Source organism: Pristiophorus japonicus, chromosome 1 (genome assembly GCF_044704955.1).
Source record: "Pristiophorus japonicus isolate sPriJap1 chromosome 1, sPriJap1.hap1, whole genome shotgun sequence".
Lineage (NCBI taxonomy): Eukaryota > Metazoa > Chordata > Chondrichthyes > Pristiophoridae > Pristiophorus > Pristiophorus japonicus.
The window spans coordinates 253197409-253216585 of NC_091977.1; the positions used below are offsets into that span (position 1 = coordinate 253197409).

At 45.5% G+C, this 19177-nt stretch overlaps 1 protein-coding gene across 1 annotated transcript in view; it reads left to right on the forward strand.

The window, feature by feature from the left end:
• frem1a (Fras1 related extracellular matrix 1a) overlaps positions 1–19177 on the forward strand; it is a 352151-nt gene that overhangs the window by 271186 nt on the left and 61788 nt on the right. Inside the window, 2 exon segments of the mRNA XM_070877990.1 lie at positions 11096–11510; positions 12777–12978. Of these exon segments, the coding sequence (XP_070734091.1) occupies positions 11096–11510; positions 12777–12978 (617 nt within the window).

Genomic DNA, 19177 nt, shown 5'->3' on the forward strand with positions numbered 1-19177 from the left:
AGTAAGTACCTTTAACTCTTACTCTCTGTTTTCTGCTTTGCCGCCAGTTTGCTATCCATCCTGCTGCTTGTTGCCTGATGCCACATGCTCTGATCATGAAACTATGAGGCAGATTATTTTTATTGGTCGAAGCATTTCTTCTAACATGGAATGGCCAAGAGGAAAATGCGATATTAAAAGATGACAGGGGTGAAATTGTCCCTTTTTATAGCCCCGTTAATGCCTCCAGGGAACAAGACAGATTTTGCCATGGGAAAATTGTCCTGGGGATTTGGGAGGCACTGTGCCATGCCGCGCAGCGCGGTTAGCGTTCCAGGCCATCGCTGATGACATCATCACTGTGCGCAGCAACCCCTCACCGCCCCATGCGGACCCCTTAACACCCCGCGGGGGAAATTGCCCACCGCCACGAGCAGTTGTCAACACCAGCTTCGCAGGTCACGAAGCTGGCGGACATCTGCTCTTGGGGCGCTGTTTAAAGGTAAAGGCCTGCAGGGCTCCAGGCTGCCATCTTTTTGTGTCGGCTGACTTGCGGGTCAGCTCGACAATGGCTGCCATAGCATGGTCCAGGCTGCCATCGTGCAGCCCGACACTCCATCTTGGGTGCCGGGCTGCTGGCCCGGAGACATGATGCCCTGATGGTCCAGTGTCGGAGCATCCACATTACCCTGGACTCAGTGCCGCACTACCGCCCCGGCACCGCCCCCAAAGGAAGCGGAGCACCGGAGGCAGTGCTCCACTTCCTTTGAGGGGCGTACGACCCAATTCCGTGTCGAGGGCGGGACTTCTAGGCCAGGTGATAAAAGTCCTGGTCCCGGAAGGTTACTGCCCTCGATCGGGACGCGGGGCAATTTCGCCCCCAATCAATTTTACCTGCTCCTCATTGGAGGCCTTTTAAATTGGCATAAAGACTCTGCACTGAATGTGCAAGAGCTTGATTATCAAATGCAATTGTGTGCTAATCATGTTGTCAACTATTGTGGCCAGAACACCACAAAGCTGACTTTAAATGAAGCATTTGGCAGAATTCAGCATGAGCTGAAAAGTATCTCCTCGAGTACATACTTGCATTGCTGCAGAGTAGCACTTGTTAATGCTGCTTTTAACATGGTTGAAGTAAAGTCATCACAACACTTCACACAAAGCTCCTTTTTCCAATGGATTTAATGTAAAAACAATGAAGTTGCTGCCAGTGATTCAACTCAAACTAAATTGCACAGATTGTCGAGCCCAGAGAACAAGAACAAATGTGCAGTGAAATGTGTAAATGTAGTTTTAAAAATACTTAACAGTCTATTAGAAATGAAGAAGAAGTAGAGGCCCCTCAGTTACAGGTTGATTGTGATAATGGCCCTGAAATTGTGTGGGGATTTTACCGGTCTCCCACCATAGCTCTGATGGGCGGCTGACAGAACGCCCAGGCAAATGGTTAGTTTCCCACCGGAGTTGCAGCGAAAGACTGGAGAATTTCATGGCCAGTACGTTTAAGATGTCTTTCAGAGAATACATTTGGTCAAAAGATGTAGGCACTGTGGTCATATCTTGCCTTATACATCCCAACTGTAAGAGGTGCAAATCTAATAGTGTCAGATGTGGCTCAGTGGGTAACACTCTTGTCTCTGAGTGAGGAGGTCATGGGTTCAAGTCCCACTCTAGCAGCTTGAGCACATAATGTAGACTGACACTCCAAGGAAGTGCTGCAGTGTCAGAGGTGTTGTCTTTTGGATGAGATGTTAAACCGAGGCCCCGTCTTCCCTCTCAGGCGTACATACAAGATCCCATGTGGTCCTGGCAAATATTTATCCCTCAACCAACATCACTGAAAAACAGATTATCTGGTCATTATCACATTGCTGTTTGTGGGAGCTTGCTTGTGCGCAAATTGGCTGCCATTACAACAGTGACTACATTTCAAAAGTATTGCATTGGCTGTAAAACACCTTTGGATGTCCTGATCCTAAGGACTTATTCTAAGAGTGGAAGCAAGTCTTCCTCAATTCCGAGGGATTGCCTATGATGATGGTCAGTCATAAAAGGAGCTGTATAAATCCAAGATAAAAACAGAACATGCTGGAAATCTCAGTGGGTCAGGCAGCATCTGTGGAGAGAAGGAGAGTTAACGTTTCAAGTTGATGACACTTCGTCAGAATTGGCACATGTTCGAAATAAACAAATTCATTTTGAAGCACTGAAAGGGGGAGGAGAGGGAAGAACAAAAGGAAAGGTCTGTGATAGGGTGGGAGGCAGGAGAAATTAGAGAGACAAAAGGGATCATGGGCTGACTTGAGATGGTAATGGCAGAAGTTAGAAAAAGATTAGTTTAGATTGGGTGTGAATGGCAGGATAATTATCAACTGCCATGAGAAACAAAGAGAGAGAAAAAAGAGAGGGAAGGTGCCATGGGAAGGGGAGGGGGTGCTGGAGGTGACTGTGAAATGGACCAGGGTGTCGCGGAGGGAGCAGTCCCTTCGGAATGCTGAGAGGGGAGGTGAGGGGAAGATTTGATTGGTGGTGGGATCACACTGGAGGTGGTGGAAATGGTGGAGGTTGATCGATCGAACGTGGAGGCTGGTGGGGTGAAAGGGGCAAGGGGAACCCTGTCATGGTTCTGAGAGGGAGGGGAAGTGGTGAGAGCAGAGGTGCGGGAAATAGAGTGGACACGATCAAGGGCCGTGTTAAACCGGTGGAGGGGAATCCTTGGTTGAAGAAAAAGAAAGTCATATCAGAAGCACTAGGCACCCACTGAGATTTCCCAACATTTACTGTTTTTATTTCTGATTCCAGCCTCCACAGTATTTTGCTTTTATATAAATCCAAGTCTTTACCGATAGTTTCTATAAACCTCAGCACATTTTTCTCACAATGGCCATATCACTGAAGTAATTCCATTACTGAAATCACTGTGTTAATTTGACAATGACCTTGTAAAAACTAGGCTCAGATCCAGTCAGTGAAAACCGGGTTAACTCAGTCATTGAAAGCCTGCCAGAAGTAGTTAATAATGAATCAAAACTGCATTTTAATGCTAGTTTTGGAATATTTCATGAAACTGAGTGAAACTTCATCCATCCTTTATTCCAGCCAGGCTGCACTTAAAGTCTCATAAACTCTTACTAAAATTGTTATGTATGTAAACCTGTAAATACCATGTCTTATCCCTTGGAGTCCCAAAGGATCCTACAATCTCTTGGGAGCCACCTGTATATAAGGAGGCCTCACAGGCTGGAGAGGCACTCTGAGATCTGTAATAAAGGACTACGGTCACACCTCACTTTGAGCTTGCAGTATCTGGTCTGACTCTTTATTCAAGACATAACAAATGGCGACGAGATACAAATGACGAACCCCACCGCAACAATGCAGAGAACCGTGGGCATCCTGGAGAAATTTTCAGAGGGAGATGATTGGGAAATCTTCGTGGAGCGACTCGACCAATACTTCGTGGCCAACGAGCTGGAAGGAGAAGCGAATACTCCCAAACGAAGGGCGATCCTCCTCACCGTTTGCGGGACACCAACATATGGCATCATTAAAAATCTGTTTGCTCCAGCAAAACCCACAGACAAGTCATACGATGATTTGTGCACACTGGTCCGGGAGCATCTAAATACGAAGGAAAGCGTTCTGATGGCGAGGTATCGGTTCTACACGTACAAGAGGTCTGAAGGCCAGGAAGTGGCAAGCTACGTCGCCGAGCTAAGGCGCCTTGCAGGACATTGCGAATTTGAAGGACACTTGGAGCACATGCTCAGAGACTTCTTTGTACATGGCACTGGCCATGAAGTAATACTTTAAAAACTCTTGACTGTAGAGACGGCAACCTTGAGTAAAGCCATAGCGATAGCCCAGGCGTTTATCGCCACCAGTGACAATACCAAATAAATTTATCAGCACACAAATGCTGCTGCAAATACTGTGAACAAAGTAAGGTTATTTTCGAATCGAAATGTACAGGACAGGACTCACATGCCTGCAGCTGCACTTTCGCAGATGACTCAGAGTCCACCATCAAGGGTGGTGAATACAAGGCCATTAACACCTTGTTGGCGCTGCGGGGGTGATCATCGTTTCCATTCATGCCGCTTCAAAGAATACATTTGCAAGGGCTGTGGAACAATGGGACACCTCCAATGTATGTGCAGGCGAGCTTCAAACCCTGCTAATCCTGCAAACCACCATGTTGCAGAGGAGAACAGATCCATGGTGGATCATGATGAACCAGAGCCTTAGACCGAGGAGGCAGAGGTATATGGGGTGCACACATTTACCACAAAGTGCCCCCCGATAATGCTGAAGGTTGAATTAAATGGACTCCCGGTGTCCATGGAGCTGGACATGGGCACAAGCCAGTCCATAATGAGCAAAAAGACTTTTGATAAATTGTGGTGCAGCAAGGCCTCAAGGCCAGTCCTGACACCCATTCGTACTAAACTGAGAACTTACACAAAGGAACTGATTCCCGTAATCGGCAGTGGTACCATAAAGGTGTCCTACGATGGAGTGGTGCACGAGTTACCACTCTGGGTAGTACCGGGCGATGGCCCCACGCTGTTCGGTAGGAGCTGGCTGGGAAAGATACGCTGGAACTGGGACGATGTCCGAGCGCTTTCGTCCGTCGACGACACCTCATGTGCCCAGATCCTAAACAAGTTCTCCTCGCTGTTCGAACCAGGCATCGGGAAGTTCCAAGGAGCAAAAGTGCAGATCCATTTGATTCCGGGGACACGACCCATCCATCAAGGCGAGAGCGGTACTTTACATGATGAGAGAGAGGGTGGAGATCGAGCTGGACAGGCTGCAATGAGAGGGCATCATTTCACCGATCGAATTCAATGAGTGGGCCAGTCCGATTGTTCCAGTCCTCAAGGGAGACGGCACCTTCAGAATCTGTGGTGATTACAAAGTAACTATCAATCGTTTCTCACTGCAGGATCAATACCCACTACCGAAGGCAGACGACCTATTTGCGATGCTGGTGGGAGGGAAAACGTTCACGAAGCTGGACTTGACCTCGTCCTACATGACGCAGGAGCTTGAGGAATCATTGAAAAGCCTCACCTGCATCAACACGCACAAAGGTCTCTTCGTTTACAACAGATGCCCGTTTGGGATTCAGTCGGCCGTGGCGATATTCCAGAGGAACATGGAAAGCTTGCTGAAGTCAGTCCTGCACACTGTGGTCTTCCAGGCCAACATCTTGGTTACAGGTCGGGACACCGTCGAGCACCTGCAGAACCTGGAGGAGGTTCTTAGTCGACTTAATCGTATGGGGCTCAGGCTAAAACGTTCGAAGTGTGTTTTCCTGGCGCCTGAATTGGAATTCATGGGAAGAAGAATCGCAGCAGATGGCATCAGGCCCACCGATTCGAAGACGGAGGCAATCAACAACGCACCAAGACCGCAGAATGTGATGGAGCTGCGGTCGTTTCTAGTAACTTCTTACCGGGTCTTAACACATTGTTAGAACCCCTGCACTCTTTACTGCATAAAGGAAATGAACGGGTATGGGGTAAAAGCCAAGAAAATGTCTTTGAGAAAGCTAGGAAGCTGTTATGTTCAAACAAATTGCTTGTGTTGTACGATCCATGTAAACGTTTGGTACTAGCATGCGACCCAGAAGTCTGTCTAAGGCCGAGAGTGCCTGCAGTATAATCGAAGAAGAAGCGTTAGCATGTGTTTACGGGGTAAAGAAAATGCATCAATATCTGTTCGGGCTCAAATTTGAATTGGAAACCGACCATAAGCCGCTTATATCCCTCTTTTGTGAAAGCAAGGGGATAAATACGGATGCATCGGCCCGCATCCAGAGATTGGCGCTCACGTTGTCCGCATACAACTAGGCCATCCGCCACAGGCCAGGCACAGAAAACTGTGCCGATGCTCTCAGCAGGCTGCCATTGCCCACCACAGGGGTGGAGATGGCACAGCCCGCAGATTTAGTCATGGTAATGGAAGCATTCGAGAGTGAGCAATCACCTGTTACCACCCGACAGATTAGAACCTGGACGAGCCAGGACCCCTTACTATTGTTAGTAAAAAACTGTGTGCTCCATGGGAGTTGGTCTAGTGTCCCATTAGAAATGCAGGAAGAAATAAAGCCATACTAGCGGCGCAAAGATGAAATGTCTATACAGGCAGACCGCCTTCGATGGGATAATCGGGTACTGGTGCCAACAAAGGACAGGGACACTTTCATTAGTGATCTCCGCAGCACCCACCCAGGCATCGTAATGATGAAAGCGATAGCTAGATCCCACATGTGGTGGCCCGGTATCGATGCAGACTTCGAGTCCTGCATGCACAAATGTAATACATGTTCACAGTTAAGCAATGCACCCAGGGTGGCGCCACTAAGTTTATGGTCCTGGCCCTCCAAACCGTGGTCCAGGGTCCATGTCGACTATGCAGGCCCATTAGTGGTTGTAGATGTGTACTCCAAATGGATTGAATGTGTGATAATGTCGGCAAGCACATCAGCTGCCACCATTGAAAGCCTACGGGCCATGTTTGCCACGCATGGCCTGCCTGATATCCTTGTAAGTGACAATGGGCCGTGCTTTACCAGTGCCGAGTTCAAGGAGTTCATGACCCGCAATGGGGTCAAACATGTCACATCTGCCCCGTTTAAACTAGTGTCAAATGGTCAGGCAGAGCAAGCAGTTCAAAAAATCAAGCAGAGCTTGAAAAGGGTAACTGAAGGCTCACTGCAAACTCGCTTATCCTGAATCCTGCTCAGTTACCGCACAAGACCCCACTTGCTTACCGGGGTCCCTCCCGCTGAATTGCTCGTGAAAAGGACACTTAAGACAAGGCTCTCGTTAGTCCACCCTGATCTACACAAACAGGTAGAAAGCAGGCGACTTCAACAGAATACATATCACGATCGCGCAAATGTGTCACGCGAATTTGAGATAAACGATCCTGTATTTATTTTGAACTATGGACAAGGCCCCAATTGGCTTCCTGGCACTGTTTTTGCCAAAGAGGGGAGTAGGGTGTTTGTGGTCAAACTCCCAAATGGACTCACCTGCAGGAAACACTTGGACCAAACCAAACTCAGATTTACGGGCTATCCAGAACAACCCACAATAGACTCCACCTTTTCCGACCCTCCAATACACATAGAAGTGGCAACCAACACAGTGGTTGACCACGAAGCAGAACCCATCACCCGCAGCAGCCCAGCAGAACTCACCACCCCCAGCAGCCCAGCAAGGCCAGCTGCGCAGCAGCCCAGCGCGGGCCCAACAAACGACTCAACAAAACCAGCATTTGCACTTTACCAGGGAAAGGAAGGCCCCAGATCGACTCACATTGTAAATAGTTACACGATTGACTTTGCAGGGGGAGTGTTGTTATGTATGTAAACCTGTAAATACAATGTCTACCCACCAGAGGGCTTATCCCCTGGAGTCGCAAGGGATCCCATAATCCCTTGGTAGAACCTGTATATAAGGAGGCCTCACAGGCTGGAGAGTCACTCTGAGATCTGTAATAAAGGACTACGGTCATACCTTACTTTGAGCTTGCAGTATCTAGTCTGACTCTTTATTCAAGACATAACAAAAATAGCCTAGCTTTATTTAGTAAGTTAATTATTGGCAACCGCATACCAGGTCACATTGCATCAGATGGGGTTAACTCAGTCAGAACTTCAACACTTTAATTGACCTTTGAAACTGATTTTAAACATATGTATACCAGATAGCAATGGGGAATGCACGTGAATTTAGTCAGATACATTAAAGTGTTCAACTGTGATATTGGCTATCAATTGCCTCATAGTCTTAACTTACAATGGGAGATGAAAACAAAGAAAATGGGGGAAAGAAACAGAGAAGCAAAGAGCTTATAGTGTACGGTAGCATAGTGGTTATGTTACTGGGGAAGTAATCCAGAGGCCGAGACTAATGAGCTCTAATACCACCATAGCAACTGGGGAATTTAACTTGAAGTAATTAATGACGTAAATCTGGATTAAAAAGCTAGCGTCAGGAATGATGATCATGAAACTACCGGATTGTCACAAAACCCATCAGGTTCACTAATGTCCTTTAGGGAAGGAAATCTGCCGCCCTTTCCCGGTCTGTCCTATATGTGACTTCAGACCCACAGCAATCGGGTTGACTCCTAAATGCCCTCTGAAGTGGCCTAGCAAGCCGCTCAGTTGTATAAGGCTTCTCAGGGGCAACTAGGGACGGGCAATAAATGCTGGGCTCGCCAGCGATGCCTACATCCTGTGAATGAATTTTTTAAAAGCAGAATGCCAGAGGATAGGGGAGAATAACACAGGAGAGTAACAAACAGCGGGAATAAAGAGAGACAATGATAAAGAATAAATCTGAGCTGGATCTTGCTGGCTGCCCTTCCTCCCATGGTGCTGACCCCACGGCCCCTACTCCCCCCACCTTTGACACATTCGTTCGCTGACAGACTTGTCAGCCTCCAAAAGCAGGAGGAAGGTGCCCCAGATCCCCATCTATCCCCCAAATGCATTTAAATTATGGGACCTTCCACTGATCTGGTGGCCCTTGTCGGAGGTCCGTGATGGATATATCTCGGAACTTATGCTGGGATCATAGAATCATAGAAATTTACAGCACAGGAGGAGGCCATTTCGGCTCATTAAGTCCGCACCGGCCGACAAAGAGCTATCCAGCCTAATCCCACTTTCCAGCTCTTGGTCCATAGCCCTGTAGGTTACGGCACTTCAAGTGCATCGTCCAAGTAGTTTTTAAAAGTCGTGAGGATTTCTGCCTCTACCACTCTTTCAGGCAGGATTTCTACCTCTACCAGATCCCCAACACCCTCTGGTTGAAATTAATTCCCCTCAGATTCCCTCTAAATCTCTTACCAATTACTTTAAATCTATACCCCCTGGTTGCTGACCCTCTGCCAAGGGAAACAGGTTCTTCCGATCCACTCTCTTCAGGCCCCTCATAATTGTATACACCTCAATCAGGTCTCCCCTCAGCCTCCTCTGTTCCAAGGAAAACAAAGCTAGCCTATCCAATCTTTCCTCATAGCTAAAATGCTCCAGTCCAGGCAACATCCTCGTAAATCTCCTCTGTAGCCTCTCTAGTGCAATTGGATATGCCACCCCTTGGATTTTCAGAGCCTAGAACTTTCAACCATGATCCCACCCGTCTTACATTCTGAAACCTGATCAGTCTTGGATCTGAGGAGATGACCCCTGACTTTCTTTATCATCAATATTTCCTGACTGGTACAGAACAGCTAGGCTGTGGAAAGGAATGTTGAGATGGAACACGCACTGCACTTTCTATTGGATGCATGGTGGTGCACAGAAAGAAATATATTCACAGTATATTCCCTGATGTATTTTTGGGGGCAAGATTGTTTTTATTTAAAGTAATAATTGCCATTACGCTGCCCTCCGACCCATGAAACCATTCCGAAAGTAACTCCTGACGCCCAGGCCTCCAGGCAAAGGGAGCATAAAGGCCCACAGATCCCAGGGACGCAGGCGCTTCGGAATCTTCAATCACAAAGCAGAATTTCATTGCAATCATTTATGAAGGGAATCCCCTAAAGACATGCAACGGAATCCCCAAATAATCATACCATCAGTATTCTAATTAAATATAAATGTACTGAATTGCAAATTTATTCATAAATTCCTTCATTGCACCAACCTCAATAAAAATTACTTTTTTTCCATAAATAAGTCTAAACATCTAATTCCAGGCCAATATTTGCATAAGCTCATTTAAAGTGTATGTGCATAATTTTGGATTTTTACGTTTTATTGCACATCTTTATACACCCTTAAATGCCTTATATATAATATAAAAGCCAAATACTGCAGATGCTAAAATCTGAAATAAATAATCCCTTATGCTGATGCAAGCAGGCCCTCCGCCTGCTTTTACCAGCCGTAAGAGTTGCATGGGCAATTGCTGGGCAGTTGTGGGGCAATTAGCCCAACTCTGCATCAGCAATATTCAGCTTTCAGTTGATTCGGAAGCTCTGTTAAGGCATACCTTGACAGATCACAAGTTCCGGTTTTCGCGCATGCCCGGCACAAGAGAAAATCCAGAAGTTGCGGGAACTTTCAAAAGGGTTACAACGGTGCAGTCTGAGAGTACTCTGTCATGGAGACTGCAATTTCAGGGCCATGGTCTGACAATGTTAATTGAATATATTAAATTCGATACTAGGAATTTTGGTGAGATCTGAGGGCCAGATTCTTCATACATAGGCGGAATATAGCTAGTATAAATCTTAAAGCATATTTTGGAGTCTTGCAATTTTACAACAACTTCTTTATCAGTGAGGTATATATATCTTCTAGGGACTGAAATCTGGTAACGGAGGTAAAACCTCCCTACTTTGGCTTTTGGCTATGTATGGGCCTTTCATTTGCCACAGCTGGAATCCATACACCAATGGCAATAAGAAAGATTCGTTAAGGGATTGCTTCATTCGCTATGAACTTATTCACGATAAAAGGCTGTTGTCATACACATTGGGATTCTCTAATGTGCCTAAAAGTAGTTCTGTTAGACCACTTAAGTTGGCAACAGATTTGTAAGTACCGGTTGAACCTTCCTTATCCAGAACCCTTGGGACCTGGTCTGCTCTGAATAAGAGATTTTTCTGGACGAGGGGTGGCCAAGTTAAATTGGATGGTACAGGTACTGAGCAAGGCAATTTCGAGGCTGGCTGGCTTGGGGCTGGAAGTGCGGCAGAGAGATCATGGGGGATGGATCGCAGGTCAGGTCAGCAATTACAAGAGCCAGCAGCAAGGAAGGACTTCAATTTGTTCATGTCGGAGTTCTGCGCATGCACCACCCAGTGGCCGGGAATGGTTCTGGACGAGGGATGGTTCTGGATAAGGGAGTTCTGGATAAAGGAGTTCTGGATACGGGAGTTCTGGATAAGGGAGGTTCAATCTGTATAAACAATAACGTTAGTCCACGTGACACAGAGGCTTATTTCTGAACTTGTGTTACAGAGCCACTAGGACCAGAATCCCTGTTAAAGGTGTGTATTATTTTATTATCTCATTTCTATAGATGCTGAATCAAGAAAACTTGCTGAAGGCTGCCTTGCCTCTGACTCTCTTTGCTAGATTCATTGTCAGCAATGGGCTGTCCACGAGAAACGGAAGTCTAGAGATCATCATTGAAAATACTGATCGCATCCTGCCCACACTGTCGAAAAAGAAAGGGATCCGATTGGTCGAAGGCTCCATGATGTCCATTTCTCCAGAGGTGCTACAGATATCTGATCCTGACACTCCCTCACAAAACCTTACCTACATTATTGCACAACATCCACAGTATGGCCAACTGTACCGCAAAGGGGCTGTTCTTCACCAGCACAACTTCACGCAGTTGGACGTCGACAACATGGATGTATCTTACAAACATGGTGGAGGGGATTCGCAGATTGACAGGTTCTCCTTTATTGTCACTGATATGAGCAATCACGGCTTTCTGGTCAATGGGAAATTGCAGATGCAACCTGCTGTATTCACAATTGAGGCAAGTGGCTGCGGATTATCTGTGGTTTTAGGTATCGGCCTTAACTCACGTTGGAAATGTAACCTGGTAGGTAGCTAGAATAGTATAACAGAGGATTCCTGAGGTGGGTACAAACGTTCAAGCCTCAGTCTTGACTGGCATTCCTACATGGCTGAGGTTAAAATTATGGCTTCTTCGTAGGAGATGGGTTTTGGTGAGGAAGCATGGAAACCTAGTCAGGTGGAAATAGGAACTGATAGCCCTGAATCATAGCTCCTGGGTTAACAATCCATCAAGAGGCAGTATTGACCCTGTAGGTAAAAATTCCTGTTGTTCTACCCTCCCACTTTAGGAGAATAGTGTGAATGTTGAGTTATGGATTAGAAATAGAAAAATAATGGTAATAAAGTGAAAAGGCGACAGTGGAAATATTGGGACTATTCCAACAGATATTTCTGGCTGATGCAATGAATTATGGGTTTCTTCCTTAACATGTCCAGTTGAAATGTGAAAAGTCCTAATGGGAATTAATACACACATGTATTGGGTAGGATATGTGCTAAAGTTGAGCACCTAACAGAGACTAAAGAGAGAAGATTGGACAAATGTTCTTGTTTGTTGGTGTGATTACCATTAGGTGTCTCATATAAAAAGAAAGAAAGTGAAAATATTTATTCTCTGGTTTTGGTGCTTTACTTGTTTGTAGAAGAACCCCAATAATGTAAGGATGTGAATGGATTAGGGAGGGATTCTTCGTAAGTGAGAGAAGTAGTGTGAGGTGCGTATTTTTAAGCTTGCTGCTAATTATTAGAAATAATGTAAGTTACTTTTAATTTATTGATGCTTTTTTTACTTCATGACACCACAACAAGAAGCATGAGTAGAAATAAGTTATAAACTACTACAATATATGTGACTGTTGTGGATTTGATGGGGGGAAAGTACTACTGTGTTGTTTTCCAGAAAAGAATCAAATAAAGATGTAATAGTCGATATGTAGATTAATGTAGTGAAGGAAGTAGAGTATCTGCATGATGCTTTGAGAAAAATCTCATGATCCCAGTAAGAAAGCAGCAATGGAAAAAGATTTGCAGGGCTACGGGGTAAGGGCAGGAGAGTGGGACTAGCTGAGGGTCGGCACGGCCTTTTTCCGTGCTGTAACCATTCTATGATTCTATGAGTGTTACTTGATGGTTAAAATACACTATTGAAGGATGTTTCATTTTAATATTGTGGTCAAATCATCTGAAAAAAGCAATTAAAAAGTGACTTATTATCTTTGTCCAGGTGGATCATGTGGACAAGGCTGCCCCAAAAATAGTTTACCTTCAATGCCCGTCAAAGGTTGAAGTTTTAAAAAACGGAAAATACGGAATCTACATCTCTTCTCGAGACTTGCGAGCATCTGATATTAACAGCAATGACGAAGAGCTCATTTTCCATATCTTACGTGCTCCATATTTTGGTTACTTGGAAAACGTCACTACTGGTACAGTACTTTATACTTTAAAAGTTTTTAACGGTCACTATTCAGTCATCTATATTGTCATTTCATTAATATTTATAGACACCCCAATATTTATATCAAACTGAATCAGTAGGCTGAACAGTTCATACCAACATATGAACAATGACGGACAGGCAAAGACCATCTGGTCCATTGAGCCTGTCCCACACAATTGCGATACCTTGCGTATCACAACATATACACTCCACCCCACCTGAAACCACGTGATCTCCTGGGAGAGGCAAAAAAACAGATAAAACTCCCAGGCCAATTTGGGGGAAAAAATCTGTGCAATTCCTCTCCCACCCATCGAGGCGATCGAAATTAGTCCAGGAGATCGCTCTGGCCATGAATTCCCTGCAGTACCTACCTTCTGTAAGAAATGATCTCCGACCTAGCCAGAAACAAATCCAACTTTTGCTTAAAGGAATTCCGCGAGTCTGCATCCACCACATTAAACGATAGCTTGTTCCAGAAGTCTCCTATTCTCTGGGAAAAACATGAGCACATAGTCTAAGCTGCGGCTCAGTATAGTGCTGAGGGACAGTGCTCCCTGTAAGCTGCACGGCCGAGCTGTGCTCCAGGGAAACCGTGCAGCCGGCTTTTCAATACAAAAAACGCTCATGTGTGGTATTATGAAAGGCCTGCGCAGCTCTTAATGTTTTCATCCAGGGCCAAACAGAATTAGAGGGAATATTTCTGAGGAAATGTTGCAAGTTCAGAGGTGCTGGCTGTCAGATGAGGTGTTAAGCCAAGTCTATATGCTCAGGTAAACATAAAAGATCCCATGGTGCTATTCAAAGAAGAGGTTGAAGAATGTAGACTGGAATGCAGAAAAGAGTACTGTACTTTACTGCAGTGTTGTTCAATTGTTGGGACAGTGGGCTGGTATATATGCCATATCTAGGGACTGGCTCTGTATGATTTTTGAGTCAGGTGGAATTATAATTAAACATCAAACTCAATTTTGTGCTTCTTGGAGTTGCTAAACCGCTTTGATCCCTCTGTCTTCCGCTCTCTTTCCTCTATTTCTGTATCACTTTTTCACTGTCTTCACTTCTATCTTTCATGTTCTCCTGCATTTCCATCTGTCTCTCCCTCCTCCTGTACTGATGTTTTTGTTATTTGTTCTCGGGATATATGTGACACTGCCAAGACCGCATTTATTGTTCATCCCTAGTTGCCCTGAGAAGGTAGCGGGATGTTTCTTCTCCTTGAACTGCTGCAGTCCTTGTGGTATTGATACTTTCGCAGTGGTGTTAGGTAGGCAATTTCTGCATTTTGACCCAACAACGATGAAAGAATGATGATTATATATCCGACTCAGGATAGTGTGTCACTTGTATGGGAACTTGCAAGTGATGGTGTTCATTTGACATTGTTGCTCTTGTCCTTCTTACTGGTGGAGGTCATGGGGCTGGGAGGCACTGTGGTAAGTAAGCTTGGTAAGTTGCATCCTGTACATTGTCCAGACTGCAGCCACAGTGCACCAGTGATGAAGGGGTGAATATTAAATTAAATGTCAAGGGCACCAATCATGTGGACTGCTTTGTCCTGGATGGTGTTGAGTTTTTTTGAGTGTATCACAGTTGCACCCATCCAGGCGACTGGTGAGTATTCTACCACACTCCTGACTTAAGCCTCATAGATAATGGAGAGGTATTGATGGGTCAGGAGACGCACCTCTGCCTTATACTTTTAGTCACATTGTCGATATGGCAGATCCAGTTAAACCTCTGGTCAATGCTGACCCTTAGATGTTGATGATGGATGCCAGAGCAACCGAGTAGATTAATCCAAATGACATAGGACATAGGTTCAGGTGCCAGAAATAAATCAGCATGTTGGTTTTATTAATATTGCCAGAAAGTACAAGCAAGTCATACGTATATACACATAGATGGTTGGCTATCCCGCAGGTCTCCCTTTAATTCTAACCAATCCAGACAAGTTCTCAGCGTGGAATATGAAAAGAATTACTGAAAGTGAGCGTATTTATACATCTAGATGGGCAATGTCAGATGATTTGCTCTGAACCTATCAATTCTGAGATTATTGGCATGTGATCTTTATGTGTCATATGCTACTAGACCAGTAGATGGCAATGTCGCAGTACATACACTTCATTCTCATTGGAATGTGTATGTATTTATTCATGGTTATAAACATCACACCTTAACACAATCAGAACAGCTGAAATGTAGTGAAGACGGTTGCTTCCAAACTAACAATAATTCTTTTACAAATCCTCTGATGCTTTGTAAATTGCACGAATTCGACACCCATTGCTTACTGAGCATTCCCCTGTGGAATTCTGAACACCTAATCTAAACCATGTGTTAACTTCTATCACAGAACACATTCCCACCAGACAAAAAGACTAATACTGACTTCTGTATTGTTAGCTATTTTCCCTATGATATTATACACTATCCTACAGGTCAGGGAGGCAGCTGTGTCTTTACTCGTCATAAATAGTCAATACCTGGCACTTATGTGATGCAAATATTACCCTCCACTTAGCAGCTCAAGCCTGCACATAGTCTGGCTCCTGCTGTATACTGGCATGGGCTGTTTCATTATCGGAGGAGTTTTAAATGGAGCTGAACACTTCAGAATGATCACTGAACAGCTTCTTTCCTTAGCTTATGACAAGGGAAAGATCATTGATGAAGCTGTTGAAAATGGTTGGGTCAAGGACACTGGAATGTTTGGCTCAGATGTCCTGGAACTGTGATGATTGGTATCCGAAAACAGCAACCATCCTTCTTTGTATCATGTATAGAATCATAGAAATTGACAGCACGGAAGGAGGCCATTTCGGCCCATCGTGTCCACACTGGCCAAACAAGAGCTATCCAGCCTAATCCCACTTTCCAGCTCTTGGTCCGTTGCCCTGTAGGTTACGGCACTTTAAGTGCATATCCAAGTATCTTTTAAATGTGGTGAGGGTTTCTGCCTCTACCATCCTTTCAGGGAATGAGTTCCACCACCCTCTGGGGAAGAAATTTCTCCTCATATCTCCTCTAAACACTGCCCCCCCCCCCCCACCGCCCACCAATAACTTTAAATCCATGCCCCCTGGTTGTTGACCCCTATGCCAAGGGAAACAGGTCCTTCCTATCCACTCTATCCAGGCCCCTCATAATTTTATACACCTCAATGAGGTCTCCGCTTAGCCTCCTCTGTTCCAAAGAAAACAGACCCAGCATCTCTAATCTTTCCTTATAGCCAAAATTCTCCAGTCCAGGCAACATTCTTATAAATCTCCTCTGTACCCTTTCCAGTGCAATCACATATTTCCTGTAATGTGGTGACCAGAACTGCACACAGTACTCCAGCTGCGGCCTAACCAGTGTTTTATACAGTTCAAGCATAACCTTCTTGCTCTTGTATTCCATGCCTCGACTTATAAAGGCAAGTATTCCATGTGCCTTCTTAACCACGTATCTACCTGGCCTGCTACCTTCAGGGATCTGTGGACCTGCACTCCAAGGTACCTTTGTTCCTCTACACTTTTCAGTGTCCTACCATTTAATGTGTATTCCCTTGCCTTGTTAGACCTCCCCAAATGCATTACCGCACACTTATCCAGATTGAATTCCATTTGCCACTGTTCTGGCCACCTGACCAGTACATTGAGCAGCCCCTGGCCTGCGCGCACCATCGGAGCAGGCCGGGGAGCGAAAGGAGCAGCGTGGCGGCATATCACTCCAGGGAGCAGCACGTGTTGGAGCAGGAGAGCAACGGCAGTGAAGAAGGACGACACCAAGATCCAGGTCGGTGATTGGAACGTGAGCAGGTACAGCAGGAGCGGCGAGGTCAGAGCGAAGGAGCGGCGAGAGATTGTAGAGGGATGTGATCGGGGCCCAGGAGAGGCGTGAGTTTGAGGCCCAGAAGAGGCGAGGGTCCAGGGACAGCACGGGCCAGCCCACACTGTGATATATGTCCACACTAGGTCCATGCAGCAGAGCTGGTCTTCAGTCGTCTTGGTTAATCCTTGCCACTGGACCAAGACCTAGCTCTAACAAGCCCGTGTGGTGGCTGGTGTGCAACGGCCCACCACACGTTAAAAAAATCCATGCACAGGCATCTTCCACCCTTGAAGATTTAGTTTGGGACCTAGAATTTTAGGTCCTTCATTGAAACACCTGTGAACTTTTTGACGTGGAAGCAAGTCATCCTCGATTCGAGGGCCGCCTTTGATGATGATGATCTTCCTGCAGTCTGCAGCTTTCTTCTTCTTTATCATCCATACAGTCTAGTATAGTGTCATCTGCAAACTTCTTAATCCTACCCCTAACATTTAAGTCCCAAGTCATTGATATACCACAAAAAGCAAGGGACCTAGTACTGAGCCCTGCGGAACCCCACTGGATACAGTCTTCCAGTCACAAAAACACCCATCAACCATTACCCTTTGTTTCCTGTCTCTGAGCCAATTTGAACTCATATTTCTGGATCATTAGTCTAGGTTTGCAGATTACTAGTCCAGTAACATAACTATTATGATACCATATCCCATTGGCCAATGTAGGGCTCTCCTATGGCTACAGTGGCTGGAGTCATACCTGTTAAGAGAAGCAAAAGAAGAAATAGCAGAGGCTCTGACCATCATTTTCCAGACCTCCCTGGCTCTACTTTGACCTGGATCTCATGGGCTATTACTTTCGTGACCAGTCTGCCATGTGGGACCTTACCAAAAGCTTTGCTAAAATCCATACACACTACATATATCATATGCACTGCCCTCATCGATCCTCCTGGTTACCTCCTCAAAAAATTCAATCAAGTTAGTCAGACCTGACCTTCCCTTGACAAATCCATGCTGACTGTCTCTGATTAATATATGTCTTTCCAAATGAAGATGTATCCTGTCCCTCAGGACTTTTTCCAATAATTTTCCCACCACTGAAGTTAAGCTGACTGGCCTGTAATTACTTGGTCTATCCCTTTTTCCCTTTTTAAACAAAGGTACAACATTAGCAGTCCTCCAGTCCTCTGGCACCGTACCTGGAGCCAGGGAGGTCTGGAAAATGATGGTCAGAGCCTCTGCTATTTCTTCTTTTGCTTCTCTTAACAGGTATGACTCCAGCCACTGTAGCCATAGGAGAGCCCTACATTGGCCAATGGGATATGGTATCATAATAGTTATGTTACTGGACTAGTAATCTGCAAACCTAGACTAATGATCCAGAAATATGAGTTCAAATCCCACCATGGCAGCTGGGGAATTTAAATTCAGTTAATTAAATAAAAATTGAATAAAAAGCAAGTACAGGTATCAGCAATAGTGAAGCTACCAGATAGATTGTAGTTAAGGAAGGAAATCTGCTGTCCTTACCTGGTCTGGCCTATATGTGACTCCAGACCCATAGCAATGTGGTTGACTCTAAATTTCCCTCTGCGGTTCAGGAAGGCGGCTCACCACCATCTTCTGAAGAGCAATTAGGGATGGGCAATACATCCTAAGAACTAATTTAAAAAAACAATGCTTGGGTTTGTTGGAGCCATACACAGTTGGGTGTTGTCTTCCTGTTAAGGGAAGCTCCTCTTCCATTCAGCTTTGGTTACCATGTCTGGATCGAGGCCCTGACAAGTGTTACTGGGTGGGTTATTGGTAAGTAGATGTTGCTTGAATACTTCTTCCAACATTTTGCTGACATCTCTCTCACCTACTCCATTTCTGCCTCTCTACTCCATTTGTTTTATATATTTTTTCTCTGCACTTTTAATTTTTACTCCTATCACCTGTTTGTCTCTAAAACTGTGGGGAGGGAGATGCCACACTATCTGCAATCAGGCAAGCAGCTGAGTTAGAGACAGCAGCAATGGCATTCAGGTGGGAAGACAGGTTAGAGAATTTGAGCGCAAAATTCGGATCCATAGCATCTGTTTTTTGGGCACAATGAGTACCCTTAGTGGTCCAAAATGGCGTCGACAGCGTGAGTGTACACTTCTGGTCCGAGTCGCGTCGATCGCCATACTGGTGAAGGTGTTAGCGTGCGCAGAGCGTCTGCCGCAAGTATGCAGCGTGGGCAGATCATGGCCAGTGCTGCCATGTTGGAGCTCAGTGTTCCAGCCCATGCCCTCTCTTAACCTCACACAGCTGAACACGCATTCAGCAGCAGGGAGGGCCCCCACCAGCGTTATTTACAGGGATCATCAACTACTTACAGGT